General features: G+C 37.5%; 1 protein-coding gene across 4 annotated transcripts in view; it reads right to left on the bottom strand.

Moving 5' to 3' along the window:
- Nucleotides 1-824: 824 nt before the first annotated feature.
- Nucleotides 825-24517, bottom strand: part of ARHGAP15 (Rho GTPase activating protein 15) — a 625881-nt gene continuing 602188 nt past the window's right edge. For 3 of the 4 annotated variants that reach the window (XM_081052846.1, XM_081052848.1, XM_081052849.1), the window contains one exon: nucleotides 9573-9943. In XM_081052846.1, the coding sequence (XP_080908972.1) occupies nucleotides 9760-9943 (184 nt within the window). In that variant the 3' untranslated portion in view covers nucleotides 9573-9759. Of the gene's footprint in view, nucleotides 2596-9572; nucleotides 9944-24517 lie in introns of those variants that run through there. The other variant, XM_081052847.1, reaches the window with a different exon arrangement.

Raw genomic sequence — 24517 nt, 5'->3', positions numbered from 1 at the left:
GTATCTTTTAAACTTTCCAAAAAGTTTTTATATATGTTCTCGTATTTTCCCCCCCACCATAGCCCTGCTTGTTAGGTAGGTGAGAAACTGCTATATGTATTTTACATTTAAAGAAGTTGAGGTAGATGCGTTTATAGACTTTTCTGGATTCACAGCTACAATAAAAAAGTGAACTCTAGAAACCAGATTTTCCAGCTTTGATTCTAGGTTGACTCCATATGTTCTTGTTGATAGTAACATCCACATAACCAGCACAAATCCTTTTGTTTCCTGAAACAAAATGTATGAGTTGAAAATAGTGTTCTTGAAATGGTACAAAATAATAGAATCATTGAAATTTAGAGTGTAGGAGATCCTAGAAGTGAAAAGTAATCTGAACTACTCAGGTAAGGATGAAGATCTGACCTACAGAGCTTGAGACTAAAGCAAGTCCTCTAGCTGGCCCCTGGGGACATGCAGAGGAGACCCTTAGAGTGTAATACAATGAAGACTCCCTCCCCAATTTCTTGCTTTTGTTTAACAAGGGAGAAGTGGGATTTAAAAGCATCTATTCTACGTCTTGTGTAATTTAGGTAGAATGATTTGGTGACAATTTTGAAAAATTAGGTGTGAGTCAAATCCAATTATTTTCTCAGACTATGCTTGAAAAGTTTAAGAGTCCAAGGGGTGTTTCTCAGAAATAATTTTTATAGGACAATGTATAGTTCTGTACATTTTGTTGGCCTGGGGAATTGTACATGACTATAAGGAAATATGACAAATGAATTGCACTGCTTCTCAGGCTATACTAGAGATTCATAGGTTAGAATAGGCAATATATGTTTCAAAGATGGACATATAATTTAATATACACATATTCATTCATATACACCCACATTCATATTATATATAAGTATACAAATATCAGGTCTTAGGGTTATTTAAACTCTCATTTATAACTTGCTTTTTAAGAATTATTTAGTTATGCAAGCACGATATCACATATTCAGTAATTTTTTTTTTTAAGTAATAAACATGTCTAGTCAAAGAAAGCATTAATGAAGCAATTCCCCAAATAAAACAGTCTATGATATCTGAGTTGCAGCAGAGAGAGTGTGGTCTTTGTAGTCTAATCAAGATCACAAGACTTGTTTTGAGCGTCTGTCATCTTTAATTTTACGGCACTTCATTTCAGAGTAGGACTGCCAGGGTCACATGCAATTAAAACACAGGCAAGATTTGTCTTGTGAAATCTTAACATAAAAAGTAATGTGTTACTCCATTTTAACTTTTCTACTGAACTCTGTGAACTCACTAATTACTTTTCCCCCCTCTTGTCACCTTTTTGATATGACATGTATTTTATAGAGAAGATAGAAGTTTGGAATTATTTTTATATCATGCATACGATTGAGGATAACAAAATTAAACCAGAGAAAAAAAGGAATGCGTTTTTTTCAGAAATACATTTTTTAAAAGAAATATCTGAGTACTCCAGCTTCAATTACAAAGAACCTCATAGATCAAATTCTAGGAAATAACTGTTAATCTGCTTAACTAGGGCAGGTAGAAGTGTAATAACAGACCGGAGATTTTTACAGAGGCCAGGACAGTGAACCGGAGTTTATTCTCTAGGGTGCGGGGTAAAAGGGCTTTTATGTGATTGGCTGTGAAAAGCATTAAAAGCTAGCGCCGACGTGGAGATTTGGAGTGTTCCATCTTAGTGATCAGTAAATTGCATAGACCCTTATTAACCTTATTGATAAGGAGCTTAGGGAAGTTCCATTCAGGCTGCAATATATTCTTCTTTTTGTTCTCCCGTCTGTCTCCCTTTGCAATCCTAGCCGCTTTGTATGGAGAGCCTTTATGCTGCACCTCAAAATTCAGAGCGAGTAGCTTCGCCTTTAAGTTAGAGGAAGAGAAGGGAACGCTGAGCCAGCCCATGCTCAGGGGGCTCAGGGCCTATTTAAATGGTGTTGCGGACACCTGGAGAATGTGTCCGAAAATTTTGTGCTTAAAGAATCTTTTATATTGCTCCTCTTTCAATGCAGCTGGGGTCTGTAGGGATCAGGGGATTATTTTTGATACCTGTCGAAAAGAGTTATGTCTACACTGATTTTCCATCCCTCACTACTAATTAACCTTATTGTATACAGGAAACAGTTTATTTAATACCTGCATTCTTTCTGTAATGCCAAGTAAAATGAAATCCAGTGTGAAATCTAGTTAGCATTTGCCTTTTTGAAGTCATTTTTAAGTTTCCAGTTTTAGTGACTGTGACCTTAGAACTGATAGCTAGAAAAATAGTGAGCTCAAACCAATTTTGGCTTCCATTGTGTTCTTCATCTCCTCCAACTTAAAAGCTGCCTTTCACCTGGAATTGTGGGAGCACGGCAGGAACGAGACGTTCTGAGCTGGACCACATTTCCCTGAGCTTTCTATCTTGACCTCTCTTTGGAGTTCTAAGTATGGCATTCCCTTCATATCCCCAAAGGTTGGCTTCTCCTCCGCCGACTCTCTGCTCAGCAGCTGGACGTCGCTGTCCTCTTCCTTTCAATCAGTGGAGGCTGGAATTTGACAGACGGTCACATCGCGCAGCAGCAATACAAGTAGATCCTGAAGGAGAGGAGAGAATCTGAGGCCACGGTTAAAATGCTGAAGGAAATCCCATTGGTGGAATGTTTGTGAGGGAAAAAAGGTAGGGTCTCACAATAAAGGCAGAAATTAAACTGTGTAAAATGTCACCAAATGATGTGGAAAAATCCACACGTCTTCAAGTATGCCGCACAATATGGACTTCGAACACATTTTGCTAGTGATGTGAGAATGGTTAGTGCAAGTCCTGCTCTTGAAATGTGAGTGTGTGTGCGTCTCAAGTCAACTTGTCAGCTTAAATAGTGCCAGAGGAAAGGGATATTTTAGGCCAACGCTTGTAGTCGCCAGATTTCTTGGCTGTTGAAATTTTCATACATTGGTCAGAAAGCCTGTACTCTACAGGATTGATCTAACACTGCAATCCTACCGTTGTCAGGGCAGGGGAGGTGAGTGGAAGGGGTTGCTGGGTGTCATGGATGCCTGGACTCTTCCAGATGTGAAGCAGGATGTCAGAATTCACTGTTAGACTTGCAGAAGTTAGGAAAGCGAATCTCACCGTCTATGCTGCTGAGCTTAGGAAAGAAGCATTTCTTGGGGACTTAGACTTGAAGACAGGTAGTTGAAGGGGAATCTGTTTGATGATCCTTTTGTAGGTGGGACTAGGTGTCAGTACAAACACCAGTGACTTGAGGCTACATTTAACTTGCTAGGACTAGCTGATAGGAAACCTGATGGCGGATTGTATTCATATTTACCATTGCTCACATTGTGGGTGTTTGTCTTAGTTCACTCATCCGACAAGTATACTGAGCATCAGCTATGGGCATAGTGTTGCCACTCTCCCTCACTGTTTTCCCAGCACTCTGCTAATGGAAGGAAGAGTGTTTCATAGAATCCAGATGATTGCTGAAGAATTTCGTGACCTTGCATGCTTCACGTCAAGCATAAGATAGCAAAAATCAGCTGAATAAATCTATGAGGGATGTGTGCGTGTACGCGTGTGTGCATGCGTGTGTGCATGTGTGCGTGTGTGTGTGTATCCTGTCAGGTCTCTCACCAAGACAGCTAGACATTTTCATTTTGATAACACTACTACAGAAAATTGTCATCCTTTTGTACAAGATGTTCACTGTAGTCTCATCATTCGGATGATTCAGGATCACTCTTTGGCAGCATGAGACACAGCGTGTCTTGATGCCTGCCTCTTTTTCATTTGTTTTAAAGAGGAGGACTGCTGGGGACCCAATTTTTCCTCTTGCACAGAACCCCTAACAGGCCAAATTAATTTCAGTACAATATTAGGCAGTACGATATGATGGATGATTGATAGAGCACTGACAACACAGGACAATATAATGTAACACAGAGTAGAAGCCACCCAAACAGGTCCTTTTACAGATGTGGGCACAGAGGCTCCCCTTCTGTCCTCTCTATAATGTAATAAAATGGGCGGTACAATGTCTGTAAAACATGTAGTAAAATTAAATAGTACATGAATATTAAAATTATAGTAGCAATAACATGACTGAGATTTAGACATCTACTCATAACAACAAAGGTACCTACATTTCTTTGGGGGAAATACCTAGTATCCCTCTTGTTCTTTGATGAAAATTAGTATGAAAGTAAAACTCTCATCGCATGTTTTAACAGGAGAGTGGCCAGGTACCCGCATAGGGAGTATGAATATTTAGGGTGTTTGTGTGCTTACATTTCTTCAGTTCCTTTTCCTAACCTCATGAGCATATGGTACAGTGGTTTAGACAGAGGCCTCTGGAGCCATATTATTTAGATAGAAATACTAACCTGGCACTAACTGCATGAACTTAGGTTAACTTCATCATTTTTCCCCCTTGATTTCCCCTAATATATATCAGGAATAATAATAGTACCTCCCTCCAGAGTTGTGAAGATTAAATGAAACAATATCTACATATAGTGCAGTTCTTGGCACATAATAAGCACTATATAAATGTAAACTAATCAAAATTCATCTTTCCAGAACTAATGCTTTTGGTGGTCTTCTGGGTTATCAGAGGAGCAGTGTTGCCCAAAGAGAAAGGAGGGAAGAGTCAAGACGGAAACGACCTTATGATCATCGGGAAGCAAAAGGTGGCAGCATGTGTACTCATCTAACTTTGGCATGACTTGGTCCAAATATCTTAAGACAGTTACTGGCAAATGCCAAACCATTGTCAGAGTACCAGAATCCACCCCTATCCTAACCCAGCATGCTGTAGGAGTTCCACGTGACAACAAATGGCATCATAATTAAGAGGTGGTAGGTATAGCTTAGAAGTTCAGTGGGATGATGCTCTGTAATATTGATTTCCATATCTGTTGGCACTGTCTGAATTCAGATCTGCTTTAATGATACTACAGTAACAATCTTCAATCTGGCAATGGTGCTTATCATTTCTCCCTGCTTCAAACTCTATTCTATGAAGTTGCCCCGTGAATCTTTACAGCTCAGATAAAGTCACTTCCCTGCTAAACACCATTTAGGGTCTCAAGCTTGACTACAGATGTAATATAAAACTTCTTGAATGACATTCAAGGCTTTTTAGAGACTGGTCTCAACCTTCCTTCTCATCGTCTTTAGAAGATCATAAAGTTAATTGTCAGTCAATAGGCTGCAGGTGTATCATCTACATCTAGGAGGGACAATTTATAGTTTCATGGTATATTACGTGTTTTAATTTCTGTCACATGATTCCATTAGACAGATTTAAGAGGCAAGATAAGGCAAGTATTATTCTGTTTTATAGATGGGAAAACAGAGACCCAGATAAAGTAGATAATTTGCCCATGACCTAAACAGCAAGTTCTCCTAAGTGCTTAGTCATCCTGTTTTCTCCTCAGACACATTGCACTGGCTCATTCCATTTGCTTCATGTGCTATCGTTTGCTAGGGAGCAGGCTTTGCTCCATTAAGGTTTAACACTAAGTTCACAAAAATGAAGGTGCTTGGGCTGAGTCTGCTCAGATGTGTTTTATTAGGTGCCCTTAAAAATCAGGTTTCACAGAAGTTTCTGATATTCTGGCTTTTCACGAAAGATCAGAAGGTCTGGCAAACTGTGCCCACATTCCCACATAAGCAACGTCGGCTTGAGCTGTGTAGAAGCCAGCCCTTTTGGCCAGAGGTTGAGCTCGTTTTCCCCAGCTGCTATCACTTCATAATGCCTTAAGCCTGCTCCTCTTTACTCACTTATATTACCCGTATGGCCCTAGTAAGCATTTGACTTTGCAACCCTTGGTTTAAAGAAAGAGAAAAGAAAAAGATCCATCTATTTTCTAAAGATAAGATGAAACATTTTAATTGAGAAATTAATATGTGGTTATTATGTTTGAAGAAAATCTTTGTTGTTTTGTGTTAAGATTTGATTTTCCCATGAGAGAGTTTATATTGTTTTGGTTTTATTTCTTATTTTTGACAACATAGCAATTTGACCCAGAACACTTAGTGACAGTCCTTTTGGATGAAACTCTTTGCAGGACCTTCTAATTAGGCATTGACAGGATGATTAACTTATAATTTACAAAAATAAATGTGAAAAAGAGACGTACAGGTCAATTTCTGGCTGTGTTAAACTGTAAGGACAACATCATTGGCAAGTGATTGTTCCCTTTTAACAGCTTTTCTAATTTTTCTTAATTGGATCCTTTGTTTTCTAATTGGATAGGGAGAACCATCCTATGGCTTTCAAGTATTAGCTGTGATCCCGTCCGCATAGCACATACTAAGTAGGCAGACTCTCAACATATAGGATGGAATAAATCTCTAAGAAGCCTTTTGTGTGAGTTAAAAGAGGGGCAACTTCCCATGTCCTGGGTGGATAAGTCTACGCATGTCCATGCTCAAATGGGATGTACTAACTAGCTTGATTTTTCAGGGAGACTGTTTCAGATTTGTGCTTCCATTATATTAAGGTTATAATTTCTTAAAATGTTTGCTCATCATAACATAGAAATGCTCCTAAGAATACAAGATTATCATTTCATTCCCAGAAAATGTTAAAAAGTGTATACAGACACACACACACACACACACACACACACACACGCAAACACATGCACAAGGAAATGCCAAGGTCCTCAAAGTAATTTGTTTCTTCTGCCCTCTGGTGAATTTAGAGATTCTCTTTCTAATAAACAAAATTTCTCTATGGTTTTCTTATTTTATAACCTCCATTGGATCTCTTTTGCCTACAGGATAAAAATCTAAATATTTTATTATGTCCTGTACCTGACCCCAACATTTTTCTCTCGCTCCATACTCCAAAATGGCCAGGTATGTACTTCATCTGCTGTTGACTGAACTTCTGACTTTTCCTTGGAGATAGTGGGTCTTTCACAGATCTGTTCATGTCATGCCTGCTTCCTAGCATGTCTTTTACATTTGTCTTTTTCTGGTTAATCTTATTCATTGGTCAAGATTAGACTGAAAAGGTCACCTTTCCAGTGAAGCTTCACCTGATACCCCCTAGGCACAAGTTGTTATTTAAATGGTTTTTTTTTCAACCACTGAGCTTTGTTAATGTCTCTGTCCTAGCTTCTGCTCATTCATTTATTCAAAATATTTTTTAATCAATAAAATCAGACAAAAAATACTTTTTGAGCATGCCTAAGTGCAGAACCCTGGGGCTCCATGGTTACCATGATGGCTGTGGTCCCTGATCTTGTATTGAAGTGTAACTAATCCTGAGGTGACTGTCTCCCTTACAGGACGGTGAAACTGCAGAGGGTAAGATTATTTGCCTTATATTATATTTGATCAGTAATGCCTAGACTTGCACCTGGCTCAAGCAAAGTGATTGAGAAATGCTCATTGTCTTTTCATGTCTTCTTGATGCAGAATATTGATCAGTTTTATAAAATCTACTATCTTAGTGAGTTAACCTACTATACCTACAAGCTTGGCTTTTCAAGTTGGAACAGTTAGTTGGTAGGACCATCGTTGCTGTCTTCAGGGTGTTATGGAATCTAGTGACCTTTGGGTGTAACCCTTTTTATGCCTTTAGTGTGTGTAAGTCAGATTGCGTAACGGTTGGCTCAGCACCTTGAAATCTTTTCCTAGAGGTAGGAAACACAGTCTCGGAATAAATGCCCTTAGTAGGCAGGCACAGGACACAGCTGGGGTTTGAATCAGGCTAAATCCCATCAGATTGGAAATCAAGAAGCTGGTGCTTTTGAAGATTATAAATCTGGAAAGCAACAGAGACAAGGGGCTGTGAGTCCCTGCTCAGAGTAGGTAGTGCCACTCTCTTTGGCTGTTTGTGCTGCTTCCCTCTGGCTGATGCTCCCAGAATTACTTTAAAGATGGACATGTGAAGAAATAAAATTTTAATGCTGGAACTACTAATTTACTCCTCCCACCTTCAAAAAGAGAAGTAATTAAAATCTTGGAGAAGAGATAATTGAGAATATAGAATGTCATGGAAATGAGGAGGGCTTGAAATAGAATGCCAGAAACTCTTGTTTCACGTCTCCATGTTTTTCTGAAAGGCATAAATACAACTTTAAATATGAGAAGAGCTTAAAGCTGGCAAGTCTGTTAGCTCACTGTTACCAGTGACTTTAGAGCGCGGGGTTCTCCCTCAAATGACTTTCCTTGGTTTTGTGGTATGTGTATATGTCCCTCTTGATGAAACCGCACTTTAGCATTTATTGTGGTTGTTTCTCTGTTTTTGGCCATGAGCTGATTTACTGGTGCCATTGCCAAAAGGAAGGCACTCAAGAGGGGCAAGGGAAGACTCTTCTTCCTCAGGCAGTTCTGTGTATGCTGGAGCTGTGCGCACATCTGGCTGTCTCTTGAGCAGACTCTCACCCTCTACCATATACCCTGTTATGCAGACAGCCTATGCTTCTGAGCTCATTATTGCTCTGTGTTTGCTCTTGGATCCATGCTTCATGCATTTTATTTACATGCGTTATTTTTCATTTTCATGAACAAATCGATAACTAGACTTATTCTTTATCGCACTGGATTAGTTTTATTTATTCTGTTTGAATTTGATTTAAAAGCTGTCAAACATAAGTCTATATTTTTATCAGCAGAATACTTTCACCAAACTGGGTATGGGATGTGTTCATCTAGAACATACTTTTCAAAATAAAGTAATGTTTGATATATTCTAGTTAGTTACTCTTTTGTTTATCCATGACAACTGAAACTAACCATCAAATGGATAAAGCAATTGAAGTCTAGTCAAGTAATCCTTAGGGCATATGAAAAACTGCCTTTTAAAAAGTTTTTTTCTAGATCGATTTAACGTAATTCACCAATAAAGCACCCTCAGAAGCATAATAAAAATTCTACATAAAATGACATAGCCAGGGAAAAGAAGGATATACAGTTTGAGGAAGATTCAAAATGGATGTTAACATTAAAAATGAGCACTCATGCAATTCCTGTATAATATAAAGATCAAAATTGCAGGGCACTAATTTTGCTTCTAATTTATAAGACCGTATGTTTATGGGACTGCAAATAGTACATATATATACCATATCCTGTGGCAAATGTTTTTTTCTAAAGAATGGCATTTTTTTCTAGAGAAAAATGACAGTTTTTCTGTAGAAAAATTGCTATTCAACATGTATTTGTAAACTGCACCATATAGCACCACGGATAGCTGGACAGTATTTACACACACAAACATATTCTTGAAAGATGAAATGCGTCTATTTGGGTTGAGAACTTGACTTCTTTTGTTCTATTTGAAAATTAATTTCTGCCTTCCTTCCTCTTTTGGTTCTACTCATGTATAGTAGGAGTATGAGGCAGCCAGGGTAGTGACAAGGCTCACCTGTGTCTACACACACTCTCAATCACACTCACACTCACACATCTACACATGTACACCCCTGGCCATACACCCCATGCCCAGGAGCAGCATTACAAACGTTTTTGTGTATGTACTGTACTCTGCCTACCATGGAGGATGCTAGAAATGCTAGAAGGAAGAGCACGGAAAGTGTTAATGTAGAACACATATAGGCAAATATTGTCAACGCTTTTATTCAAATGTTTGGAACTTAAATACAAAATTATCATTAAGTTTTCACAAGATGAGGCATCTGTCGCTTGAAAGGAAAAAAATATTTCAGAAATATGTTTACAGAAATGTAAAAATATTAGGCATCAAGACAGATGTGAACACGTTCAGTAACTTGTCTGGTCTGTCAGTCTTCCTCTGAGCTGAAGATCTTATCGTACTCACTCAGCATGAGCTCAGCTATCTGGTTTTGGTAGACCATGTGTATCGCCATGTTCCCTGATTCATTTTCAGCTCGCAGAAGGGTAGGTCCAAATACAATCCCTAAGCTTTGTGTGGACATGAGGTTCTTGGAGGCTTTGGCCACTATCCTGTGGAGAGAGAGACAGAGAGAGAAAAAGAGAGAGAGAAAGAGATATTCCATTGGAGTTTGAAGTAAAATTGTAGCTACTTTTGAATTATAAAGTTCTGTGTTCTTGAATTCTTTTTTAAAATTTCATTTTAAAGAAGGGAAGTAAGGGCAGTGATTGGCTTTGGCGAAATGCAGAATGAAACACAAGCAATTTTTTCTAGTTCCCGAAAAACAACAACTACAACAACAGTATTTAATCTTCTACTCTTTATGCTTTAGAAATAGAACTTATGACTTTTGGGGAAGAATTCGATGCCTTGTACAACATTTTATCCCCATAGTACCTGACTATTGTTAATGCTCTATAAATGTTTGTGGAATGAATAAATGAGTAAATTAGACAACAAAAATTACTTTGGAGAGTTAATAAGATCCAGCCTTTGCAGTGTTTATAGTCAATGGAAGAAATAGGTGAGCCATGCATAAAATACAGAAGACTCCAAACACAAAAAGTAGAAAAAATATATGCATAATTAATAATGGAAGGTAGACATAAAGACTGAGAACATAATACATTTTTAGTGATTAGTGTGAGTAAAGTGTGCCTGAAAAATGCTGATTGGAATATGTATTGTAGAGAAGGTGTTCTAGACATTTAGGTATAAGACAAAATTCTATGTGTCTACATTCATTTTGGTCAGCCAGGTTAGCTCACATCTCAATAAAATGCTAAATCTTGTAGGATTTGTGCAGGGAAAGAGACCCACTGGAATCAAAGAAATGCTTGCTTGTGTGAGGACTGTACAGAGAGCTGGAATACCAATGAAACTTTAGGATGTGGGTTTATTAATAGCAGTGCCTTGCCTGCTTCAACACAGGACTCTTAAAAAGAAAACAAAGCCTCATCCTATAAAAATGTAGGACCTTACAAAAATAATGCTTCTCCTTAAAATTGAAGCCCTCTTGGTTTTACCCTAAAACTAGGAAGAATAAGGTTTTAGTGATATTAAGGAAATAGGGATAGCATAGAGAAGGAAGATAGGGTGCCAAGAAATACTAAACTCTGCATTCTACCGGACATCCTGACATAAAGGGAAATACGAGTATAGAGAACAAAGTGAAGCAAAGGAACAGTTTATTGCAAGGCAGAGGGGTCTCTGGTATCAGAGCCATTGTGGAACATTGGAGACCTGTTTGGACTTTGGAGGACTCTTTCTTTGGCCTTTTTGGGCCTGTGTAGATAGCCCCAGTCAGGGGACGCAGGAAGACTTGCTTTGTTTCTGTCCCTTCACGATCCCAAATCTTTGACGTACCACTTCTGTAACCAAGAGGCCATGCCTTTTCTCTCCTGAGAGAGATTGAAAAGGACAAAAGCTGTCTATCTGTGACTCCCCACAGCACAAATTCATGGTCAGCAAAATGTACTTGACCTGATCAATATCAATAATAACCAAGTATTATTCCAAGCAATTTTATTATCTCACTTAATCCTCATAACAACCTCATGAGATAGCTTCTATTATTCAGCCCATTTTACAAATGAGGCCAGGAGTGGTGAAGTATCTGAGATCACATACAGCGGAGGTTCAAACCCATGCAGCCCGATTCTCATGTCCTTGGTAGCATCATTGCAGTATTCTGTGTTATGACCTGCCATGCTTAATAACTGGGATGATTTTTCACTCTGTCCTCCTCCACGTGATTATCATCAGATCCTTCCATAAGAGGCTCTGAATTTTTTGCTTTAAAATTTTGTTCATTAAAAGATGGTTAACATATAATATTACATTAGTTTCAGGGGTACACCATAGTTATTCAACATTTATATACCTAAAGAAGTGATCACTGTGTACATCTAGTAACCATCTATAATGTTATTACAATATTTTTGACTACGTTCTCTATGCTGTACATTACATCTCCATGACTGATTTATTTTGTATCTGGAAATTTGAAGAGGGTCTGAATTTTTATTCCTCACTGGAGAATTGTGATTGACAGCCTGGTTCCAATAGATTTATTGTGGACAAAAACGACTCTCAAATTTGGATTGAATATTCAAGATATTCTGCCTCCCATTTTCACTTTCCTTCTGCTTTAAATGGAGAGCATTTGTACCTGTGAGTGTTGTTGGCATGGCTACATTTCTGGAAGAGAGTCTCATATTTTTAGAGCACCCATGAGTTATCTGAGACGCCAAGTTTAAAGTTTCCTTTGGAATATAAGACACTATGCCACACTGTTGCTACATTTACCAAGTCAACAGGATGACATAAACATCCTCCTGTCCTGGAGTCAGGGCAAATGGAGTGGGCCTTTAACATTGACCTTCCCTGCTGACCTTGGTTTAATGTCTGTCTTGAGCCTTAAAATAATAACTTTATTATAAAAATTATTAGTAAGATTCACTGTGAAGGAAAACAGGTTTTCTCTTTTGGTTTTAAAGTGATACCTTTTTGTGACATCAATTCCTTTAATGACTCCACACAACACACACACACACACACAACACACACACATTGTTAAAAGGCAAATATGGAGAGAAATAACATAACTCATCAATTAATTGAGTGCTTATTAAGTAAAAGTTGCTTTAAGAACATCACTCACGAATAGCAAAGGTCAAAGTTGATAAGATTTATCTAGCAAAGAGCAGGGCTCAGAGGTCATAGGGTATGGAGAAGGGAGAATCAACAGCCAGAGAGTGTTGAAAGTTTGAAGGTGAAGGACTGACATAGGGCATCTTGGCCTATAGTGTAGAGGAAGAACATTAGAACTTGGATTCCAGGTAGACTGAAAGGGGAAAGGGATGACAGACATATAGATTGAGGATTGAAGATATATTTTCCTACTTAATTGTGGTTGTAATTTTGGTTGGTAGCAGGGACAGTGAAATTTGGGTTAGCTGGGAACCAGAATTGCTTCAAACTCACAAAGGTGAGGCTAAAAATCAAGGGAGGTCCAAGAGCTGATTGTTGGAGGGGCAGTTGTGGCTGTCAGGAGGTTCTGGGGCAGAAGCTGGATGACGTCTATAGCATCTGGAGGAATTTGGGTGACTGGAGGGGTAATTGAGCTCTCCTGGGCATACTGGAAAGATACAGCAGGTTAGACTTAGGCCATTGGGGGAGAGAAAGAAGGCTGAAATGGGACTAGACTATTTTTCAATTTCCCCAGAGTTCTTTATATTTTTTCTTCTCAGCCTAAGGCCTGGCTTAGAATCCAGAGTCGGGCCAAATCTAGAGGTAAAAACCAAGACCGAGTTTAAATGAAATGGACAGGAGGCAGCTAGAGCTGCATGTCAGCACCCTCTTTTGGGAAAGGGTTCTTTATCTTAGCCAGTGGGTCATGGAAGAGAACTCCTGTAATGGATTTCTGCCAGTTCATCAGTTTCCTAAATTTTCTATAGAAAAAATGTTCACTGGTGCTTTCTTTGCGTATGTAAATATGGAACAATCATTCCATCTGAAACCGGTATACTTTGTGTCCATTTCTCTGCACACTTTCCATCTGATTTTAATAAAACTGGCTTTAACTTATGAGTGCTTTAAAATAATCTTGTTATGAACAGATTTTATTAAATGACACAAAGTTTTGTATTTTTTTTTTTTGTATTTGCATTACTGCAGGTTAAATTTTCTTAGCAGTTTGGAATTTTTTCCCAAGTTGGGAAAATCAAGTTACTTGCAATAACTCTTAGAAAAATCTAATGTAGTTAAGAAAGAAAAAAAAATGTGAGTGTGTTATATAAAATATACGCTATCTTATTCACTGTTATAAAATGTGTCTTTGTGATATATATTTCATTGGCAATTTATGCTCTGAATATCAACCAACCAGTAGTTGGTATATTGAAAAATCCATCAATCTTCAGGTTAGAAAAGATACTGAAAGTGAAGAGTAATTTGGAGTAGAAGTCACTAACTACTAAACTATGTAATTCATGTAGGTAGGCAAATCTGTTTTGTTATCAACATTTAAATTATATTAGACCCCTTTCTAATAGATAGCGGGGATAGATATTTCTAGCAAAGCAGGCCCCCAAACTAGGGATGTCTGGGAAAATGTATTAATGCTGTTATAAACTTCATTATATAAATGTGAACTTACCTACTCTCTATCTCAATAGACTCAGTGGTTGAATTAGAACCACAAAGGAAGTCAACCACAATGTCAAACTATAGCTAGAATACTACCCTATAAAATTATTTAACTCTTAGTTTTTTTGTTTGTTTGTTTGTTTTTACCTTACATCAATAGATATCATAATTTCTACTCTCACTGTGGAGATCAGTGGGGCACTGCATGTGACATTATTTTTGAAATCTTCAACTAGTAAAATATATGCAGAGGAGAAACATAGGCTATTGAAAGAAATAAAAGCCCTGCATGAAAAAAAATTCAATCTAGTTTTTAGACAGAAAACTCTCCTAAACAGTTAAGTTGTACTTCTAGTAGCTTAAAATGAAGTTGAGTTGTATTATTGGAAGTGGGGAGAGGATCTGATTCAGAAACCGAATCCATTTTTACTATGGGTTTGGCAATACCTCCAGGACAGCCTTCATGAAAGTGAGTCCTGCAAAACACCATTTCTATAACATACTTCACAAAAATAGCATTCTGGAGTAAAATAACTTTTGAAGAAAACTGTATGCCACTTTGTTCTTCTTAAAAAGTCACACTGCACAATAGCATTATAAAGGCTCTGACAAGTCCTACAGAAAGTAGTTTTGCTTTTCTCTGTGTGACTCATGTGTTCTCTAACTTACTTGAATGTTGTAGATTCTCCTTAGGGTCAACAAGAAAATGTCTCTTTAGTTGCTTTGCTAAGGGCCGATTAAATCAAATCTTAGCCTCCTATGCCACCCTGGCTTCAAAGTCCATAGCAACTAACTTAAGAGGTTAGACTATGGTCATTCTTGGCAGGTTCCACCCACCTGGTCGGGCTTAGATTTTATTAGGCCTTAGATTCCATGACAGTGTTGTAAAATTTGAGCTACAATTTAACATGTATCTAGCAAAGACATGACAGAAATGCTCCTTCTAATGCAAAACAAAGGCCAAAAGGCGAAAGAACACATCTGAAGGGGAATGGTGAGAGCTAAGACACGGCTGAGAGATTAACGTACAGGGAATTGATGGATGGATAAGAAAGTGCAAAAACATTTAGACCTTAGATCAATATTTGGAAATTCTTCTACATGTTTGTTTACTCACCATTAATTTACTCCTAAGAAATCCTTAGAGCAAAGATACCTTACTCTAAGCAACATGAAGAGCTCAAAAGTTTAGTGCTGGTGAATGTTTGACTAATAGGAAAAAGACCCCAAAGCATAACTCTTGAAAAAGGCTATTTATTAATACTGCTTAGTTTAAAACAGCCTGACAAAAATAATTATGATTTTATGAATTTGTTCATGAAATAGCACTTGATGTATATTCATTGTAAAAGGAATTCTTATACCGCTAAGCAAAATTCAAGTTTATAAAATCTTGAAGTGGGTAAGAATTCATTTTTCTGGCAAGAGCTTAAAAGGGTGATATACAGTTTACAGCATAAAAAGGAGAGGAAATGCCAGAGCTACTTTTTGTCGGGCCCAAATGGAAGGAGCAATGATCCATTAATTTAAGATTATTTTAGAAACAATCTATAATCCAATGCTACAGATGTTGGACCCCAGACAAAAAAATCCTCGCAGCCTTATGCTGGGTAAGTTTTTCCAAGAGTGAGCTGAATTGCTAACTCAAAAAAATTCCTTAGTTGCTTAAAATCACAGCCAAATGACTCAAACTGAAAGACAGCTTTAGTACAAAACTCAAAATTAATGCTGAATTAAGAAGACCAATGCATTTAATAATAGTCCAGCTCTAAACAGATACATAGATGCAAACTTCCTTTTAAGTTTGTGCTTTACTATTACCATAGTGACTTGAACGGAAGTTGAAAGCCACATAATTGCCTGCAGGACAACTCTCAAGTTATTGGAAGTGTATGAAAAGTGTTTTCTTCCCTATCTCTGTAATGCTATGATTTTCCGACACACATAACCAAGGTGGTTTAACTTGAATGGGGAGAGTGTGGTGGTAAATGTACTCTTGCCGTCAGGTCACACCTGGCTTGCAAAATACAGCTCAGCCACTGTATGTGAAATGTTAACTCGTGACTCTGACCACTTAAGTGAAAGAGCCTGTTAAAAATAGAATACATTTTCAATGTGCTCAACTTTTGTTTCCTACATATGTTCTATAGCTACTTTGGGGGGGAATTCATGCTAACTATATGCTTGTTTACCTTTAATTTGCCAAACTGTACTGCTGACTATACTTTTTTAAAAAAAAAAATAAGATTGGGGGACTTAGCAGGAATTCTACCTTCTCCCTTAAGGTCACGGCTGTATGTCAGAAAAATCTCCAAATATTGCAAAAGCAGAAGAGGATTCACCAGTGTTTTTGTACTTAACATTAATGTGTTTTAAGGTGGTGTGGGGACAGAGCCAGGAGTGCAGTTTCCAGGCTCTCGCCCTCACGTGGAAAGGTGCTGGCTCAGGTAGTAAATGGCCATCAACTGTGATTGGATGGCCATCAGCTGTAGCTAGTTGGCCGTCAGCTGTAACCAGTGAGTTATTGGCCACTAATATAACTGCTGTGGCTACGCTAGCAGAAAAATGGGGGCTAGCAAGAAGATGGTGGCTGAGCTAGCAAGAGTGTATGCAGCTAGCAAGTGAGGTTGGTTGGCAGAGAGAAGTGGACAGCAGGTTGCGGATAGTGTGGCTCCTGCTTCCTGTGTCTCCAACCCAGCCGCCAGTGAGACTATAGTGGTATGACTCCCCTACCTATGGCTCCGTGGGTGTTCCTTTTTGGCCCTACCATATCCTGTGTTCTTATGTGGGGAGCAGGACCAGAGACCCCGCCTGCCATCCTGCATGACAGGTGGTCATTTACTGGTAATTTGCATGTGTTAATTTATAAATTAACTGGTTTAAGTAATTGTAAAGTCTTTAATTTTATATTCAAATATAATATTATTATTTTCTAAAATAAGTTAACAACTATCCTCCTAAATGGGAATTCTTGCTATGTAGACATTTTTGCTTTTCAATAATCTTTAAAGCCATGTGTATGTAATTCTCTCAAAGCTCATTATGGAAGAGGAGAGTTATATGGCAGTTGTATATTCATAGGTGACATGGCCTTATTCTTTGCATTTACTAAATAACCTCTTTGCACTGATTTCAATGCTCAAGACTGAAACATTTTCAATTATTCACTTGTTTCAGATTTTTATTCATTGGTCATTATAAGGAGATTCTAACGTATCTTTTAAAGCAATACTCAGTCTAATAAGAGGACTGATAAAATAAAAAGAGTGAATAGCCCATAGGCTTCAAAGTGACTTATTTCTAGTTGAAATATGTATTCTATAATGTGACAACAACCATCGATAAACTGGGATATCATAATGGAATCCCTTACATAGATAACGTCAAAAAGGAACACTAATAGTTATTACTACTTGTGGAATATCTGTTATGTGCTAATCACTGTGCTTCAAATATATCACAATTTCAAAATTTAAAAATCAGTTTTAATTTCTTTTTTCTGATTATAAAGTAATACATCCAATTCAAGAGAATTTTAAAAGGTAGAGAAGTATAATAAAGAAAAAAATCCACCAGTAACCATTAGCAGTAATTCAATGTAACAATTATTCATTCATAAAAATCTGTTGAGTACCTACTAGGTGTTGGACACTGTTTTGGGTGTCGGGGACAGTGCAATGAGTAAAATAGATAAAGTCCTCGCCCATATGAAGCTTAGAATCTAGCAGGAGAACCAGACAATGACCAATACATTAAACGATATATAATGTGATTTTAGGCACTGAAGTACATCAAGAAAAACAAAGAAAAAGAGTAGTAGTTGTTCTTCTATTGACCCTGGCGACCTTTTAAAAGAAATCTGAATGTTCTCAAATCCACCCCAGAGATTTTGGTTTGCTTAGTATGGGTGGAGCCTGGTTGGCTGCAGATAATACAGTCCACAGATAATTCTCATGAGCAGAGAGTGGTGGGAAGTGCTACACATAGCAGACAAGGCACTCAGAAGTTTTTCCTAAGGAAAGAACACTGGGGCAGAGATCTGCTTAGGTACACACACCTGGGGAAGGAGAACTCTAGGCAGGAAAGAGTAGGTAGAACACCCCAGTAGTGAGGCTGTGCTTGATGCATGTAAGACTAGAGAAGGGGATAGTGCGGCCAGAGGCGATGTGTGATACCAAGCCTTTCCATGGGGATCACAAAATATGGTGAATGCTGCTGTCAACTGCCATCCAATGGAAAGGTAGGGATCTTCAATACAGGAAGCAGTGCATTGAACCTTAATAACAGTTTGTTACAAGTTTCAACTTATTCTGGGCAGTCAGTTGGGTGTGAGCTAAGATTAAGAGAAGGTGTGTTTTAAAGTGTGCCTTAAATCATCCTCCATCGTGACAATTCTCTGTGTCACACATTGCTTCTGGTATGGCAATTTCTGTCAAATAAAAACATTACAGTGTGTCCTCATCACCTTATTCACAGGATCTGGCACCGTGCGACTTTTGGCTCTTCCCTAAAGTCAAAACGACCATGAAAGGTAAACGTTTTGAATTGATTCAGGACATTGAGGTGGCCACGACAGCACAACTAAAGACACAAAAGAGGATTTCCAGAACTGCTTCAGAAAGTGACAAGAACAATGGGATAAGTGTGTTTGAAGCGAGGGGGGTAATCTTGAGGGGGATTAATGGCAATGTGTCTTTTATTGTAATAAATATTTTTAATTTAAACACTCACTGTATTTTTTGATCATATTTATTATTTACTTTTTGCCTTATATGGGACAAAATGGATTGTACCCTATGATTTCTTAGTATAAGTGAAATTGGCATACAAAAAAATCTTTCCATATATTCTTCCTCTACATTTTGGAGTATTGCTTTAGGCAATGGTTCCAAACCAGGGGCAATTTTGCCCTCCCCTCCTAGCTCCATGAGGCATTTGGCAATTGCTTAGACATTTTTGATTGTCATGACAGTGGGAGGGGTGGGACGGGCGGGGGGTGGGAATCGCTACTGGCATCCAGTGGGTAGAAGCAAAAGATGTGGCTAAATATTCTACAATAATAGGACAGCCCCTCACAACAAAGAATTATCCAACTCAATATGTCAATAGCGCTGCTGTTGAGAAATCCTGTCTTAGGGTAAAATAGTAGAAATGTACGTAACACCTAGACCAGTGGTTCTCAACCTTTACTGTTCATGAGAATAATTTGGAAGCCATGTTGAAACAAATTGCTGGGCTTTACCCCCAGATTAATGATTCAGTGAATCTGGAGAGGGATATGAGAATTTGCTTTCCTTACAAGTTCCCAGGTTGTGATACTGCTGGTCCAGAGGCCACACTTTGAGAACTTGCACTAGATCATAAGTTATATCTCTTCTTTTCTTAAAATACGATGATATGAGATCAGTTCACACATTCCATTCCACTGAATGTAATATGTAGTCCTGTTATCATTATCATTTGGTATTATTCCTTTTAAAATAATTACCAATTTGATAGGTGTAAAATGGTCTGTCATTCTTTGAATTTAAGGTTCCTTGAGTTTAGGAAACGAGGGAAAAGTGAAAAAAAAACAAAAGCAGACATGTGGATTTTTCTCTTCTGTGAATAGCTGTTCATATCTCCTGCCCCTTGCCTATTGAGAGCTTATCATTGTTTGTTTAATCCATTTTATTTATTTTGTATAATAAAACTAATACATAGTCTTTGAAAAAAAATGTACTAATCAGGAGAAAAGAGACAGTATAACAAAGAAGGAAAAGGGAAGGAAAATGGGACTTCAGATCATAAAAGAAGTCTAAAGAGATCATGTTCTGAATCAGGCATGCTAATCATATTGATCTGAATATTCAACATACATCTAATATAATTTGCTCTAAATTACCACCCAAACTGTTTTTTCTCAGATAGATCATAAACCTTTTCTGATGAGTCTTTAAAATAAAGATCGAATCAACCTAAGGGGAAAAAAAAAAACACCAAAAAATGGAAAACCAAAAATCCTCCTGCTTCCTATTCAAACTCCTTCATGATCTTCATGATAACTATAATTAACAGATGAGTGTTCCTTCTGGATGTTTTGCTATCTATCTATCCATCTACCTATCTTCATATATATTTTTTTTCTTTTGAAAAAATGAGATTAAAATACATAACGTGCTACAATTTGCTGTTTCCCCCCTTAAATATATATCATGGGCATCTTTCCAAGTCAGTACATATAAAAATACCTCATCCTTTTAAAAAAAGTTGTTAAATTTCATAGTATAGATATACCTTAATTTATTTAACCATTTCCCTGCTGGGGCACTTTTAGGTTGCTTCCACTTCTTTTCTATTATAGACAATGCTATGATGAATAGCCTTCCATATATAGACTTTTGAGTTGTTTATTTATTAAGAAGCATAAAATTCCATTATTTTTGTTGTAATTATATTCTCTCAATTCTTTTGTTCCTTAATTTTATTTATTTAAACTTTTATGCGGTCATATCTAGCACTATTTCTTTTGGAATTTCTACCATTGTTTTTGTTATTATAAAGTGCATCCATTGAAAGAGATTATATAAATATTATCAACATTTTCTCCTAGTTTTTAAAAATTATTTCATTTGCATATCCTCTAATTCATCTTAAATATATTTTATTGTGTGAAATGTGATAGTAATCTAAATTAATTTTTCTCCAAAAGCTAGCTAATTTTCCCAATAACATTTGTTGAATAAATTGCCCATTCTCCATTTATTTGTAATGCTATATTTTTGTGCAGTTTCCTACATTCATAATATATGCACTTGGTACATCCTACTCTGCTGATAGTTCTTTGTATAGTCTGAACTAGTTCTTTGCTGTTTAAATCATTGTAACTTTAATATATGTTAGGAATATCCCTCCTTCCAATTTCTTTTTCAGGTGTGAAAGAAAATTTTCAGATGACTTTTTTTCAAATGGACAAAATGAGCCTAAAGAAATTGATAATTTGATCAAAGCCACATTGTAAGTGGAAGCACCTAGATTAAGATGAAGATCTTTATTATTCTGGGATATAGATATTTTTTCACCAAATAAGTAAGACTCAAGAATTTTGCATTTGAAATTAAGGACTCCCTAATTGTAAGGCCTGGGACCTGAGGAAGACTTGGGAGCAAAGTGAGTCAGAGAGTCAGCAAGAAGTCTTGGGTGACATTTTAAATTTTTTAATCACCTAATTCACATCTTAGGATATATTTACAAAAATAAGAAGGGTGTTCAGGTGGACAAAAAGCCAAATGAATACATATTACCTTTTTCTCCAGATTCACACAGTGTTTTAAACTTCTGAAAGCATTAATTTCTCATTGTGAATGGAACTGCGTGCACCATTGGTAAGACAGGTTGAGAATTTCAGCTGTGGTTTCCCTTAGGTGTTTTCTCTCAAGCTTTAAAATGGTTTAAGCCACCCACATTTGACCATGACAGCAGTAAAAGAAGTCTTAGCTTTTATTCCTAAGCTCTGCTGACTTACCAGTACTACTTATAATAACAGCATCCTGGAAGACTTGCCTTGGATGTAGGGGAGCAGGGCTAGGAAATATATTACATGATGGCAGTATTTTTAGAAAGGAAAAAATTATATGACTGTCATTATTTTCTACCCGAATCTGTTCAATAGGTCCGTTAAAAATCTAGTATGTGCTAGTAAAATTTTATATAGACTATTGGAGATTGTGCATGGATCAGCATTAATTAGGCCAAGTAGAATAAGGCACCTAATTATAAGATATTAGTGAAAATATACAACTTAAATATTTGCCTTATGATGTTAGATAAAACTAATAGGAGCACTATCAATATGCAAAGTCAGAATTCATCAACCTCTTTTTAAAAATTTTTCCTGTTCACATAGGTAAAGAGAATAGCTATTTCACTTCCCACAGAGGGAGTCTACATCAAACCTTCAGCAGTTACTTGAAAATTGTCTCTGTTTAAAAGGGCCTAGAATAGCTGGGGAAAAAAAAACCAAAAAAACAGTTGCAATTTGGGTATTGCCATTCAATTGTTCACCCTCAATTTTACTTCCTAAGGAAAATTAAGTTTTAGATTATTTTTTACAATGACTTGACTTTAAGAGAGACACTACCTCACACCAAGAGACGCTTGGATTAGCACCAAGGTAAATGTGCCCACAGAGGGACGCTTTCTTCAATGGTGGAGCAAAGAGCTGAAGTTTGATTTGGAAAAGGAATCATTAGGAAAGGCCTGATGATGGAGTGCAAAAAGCCATGATATGGAAGAAAAAGTCAAATGTCCTCTTGCAAATCCAGTGTCTGGAACTGACCCAGAGAACACCTCCCTGTGAAGAATAAGAGTTGGGAAAACAGACTAGGATGTTTCAAATGATTTATATTTATTATAAAAAGTTTAGAAAATGCAGACAAATCAAAATAGAAAATAAAAATCTCTTATAATCCCATCACTTAGCTATTACTACTATTATTACTATTTGGTTGGTATAGGTTTTTCCATATAAATACTGGAAAGGTACTGGGGAATCTATCAAGGTTATTAAATAAAAAGGCCATGAGTTCTCTATCAGGAGGCATTTAGATATGTCTGAGATTCCTGTATTAGATGACAAGTTGAATGACATTTAAAATATGGTCTAGGCTCCCAGATTAATGATGAAAGAATGGACATTCTAGGGAAGTCAAACTGTCATTTGAGATGAGGTAGGATAATGTATAATAACTGAAGTTTCTTCCCTTCTCTTCCTTGTACTTTCCCCAAGATTTAGTCAGCAGCATTTTTTGACCTTAGTGGAGGGATGGTACAGCAGCAAAGCAGAGAAAGTGCTTTGGATTTTTGCAAGCTAGGGCATTTGAACAGCTAAGGACTGTACCTTTGAGTTTCAAAAGCGTAAGCGTTTAAGAACTCAGAGCTGCAGCTAATGCCTATGCAATAAATTGGAAGGTAGATGAAGAGCCAGGCTACCCTGCTGCCAGACAAAAGAAAGATTTTCTGGACTAGGAGAAGGAGAGCTAGTTTGAAGAGAGCTAAGACTTTGGTGATGTCCCATGGAGAGGTGAGTCCTGACCCCTGTCCACCCCACTTCCTTGGGGATATAGGCTGTTAGAAGTTCTGAGGATTCTGAGATCAAATGGACCATATTCTTCTCCTTGGGGAAAACCTATGTATATAGCAAGATTCCGGAGTTACTCGTGTTTAGTATGCTAGAAATAGTTAAATAGGAATCATTGCATGGTATATGCAGGCAAAGGTAGCATTAGGATAGTTTTACAGAGTTCTGCCTGAATAGTGACTGGTATTCAAAGTTGGGGATGATGACAAAAAAACAAAAACAAAAAGACCCAGAAGAGAATGAACACCCACCTGGACAGGTGACGTAAGCCAGACACTTTCTACTCTGCTTATCTGCCTTATTGTCTTTCTTCAGTAGAATGTAAACATCTTAAGCATCAGAACTTTGTTTTTGTTTTAATCCATATATCTAGATCAAGATTAGTATTTGGCTCACAGCACTAGGTGCTCAATAAATATTTATTGAAATACTGTAGAAATTGATGTGCTCCCTGCCCTCCACCAAATGCTTGGGCCACATGTAGCCCTCCAGAACTAGAAATGGGCCAGAAAATGTCTAGAAGTCACTCTGAATCAACTAGATTGAAATCATTTAAAAGAATAGGCTTTGACAGAGAACTTTGTTTTGGTTATGGCACAATAATTATATTTCTCACACACCAGAGTTTCAGATCTGCTTTGCGATAATGAGAACATGAAGGCAGAGATGAGGGGAGATAATATTTCCTGAGAGCTTGTGAGGGACCTGCAATTGTGCAGGGTGCCTTTCCTATCCATGTACTATCTGACAATGAGTCTCCAACATGTACCCAGTTTGAACAGAACTGGTGAGAGGAGTTTAAAATAGAATGTAATTTTTATCTGGTTTATACTATGGATAGTTGAGGTTAAAGAAAACAGTAGCATTTTTCTTGGCCATCTAAAACCATTCCTCCCACTGTGGGACAATGGGCTGAATGGATCCAGAGCTCCCTGTGGAGTTGGCTGAGACTAAGTTGGGTCCATATCTCAATTTCTTTTTTTGCCCAATCATGCTCCCACCCACTCCCACTTCCGTAGGGGTTGATCCCTAATAAATACTCTGCATGTTAAACTCTGTTTCAGGATCTCTTTCTATAAAACTTAATCTGTGATTATTAGTTCCAGGAGTGGTCCAGGAAAGCTGGCAAAAATGTGCATTTGGGGCTGGGTCACTTGCTGGCTGGCTGGCAATGAGGGTCTGTCAACGGTGGCAGGCAAATACAGTTGGGTTTTGGCACAAGGTGGCAGTCCAATTGTTAAAACTCTCACTGGTGGTAAATTGGGATGTTATATCCATGGAGAAGAGACTAATAGCTTGTGTAATGTATTAGATGTTTAAAAATACTGGTCAGAGGTTGTGGATAGTAGCTACAAGGTCAATGAGTCTGAAGGGCTGT

Source organism: Rhinolophus hipposideros (genome assembly GCF_964194185.1).
Source record: "Rhinolophus hipposideros genome assembly, chromosome: 6".
NCBI classification, from domain to species: Eukaryota; Metazoa; Chordata; class Mammalia; order Chiroptera; family Rhinolophidae; genus Rhinolophus; species Rhinolophus hipposideros.
This window is presented reverse-complemented; position numbering and strand designations above follow the sequence as displayed.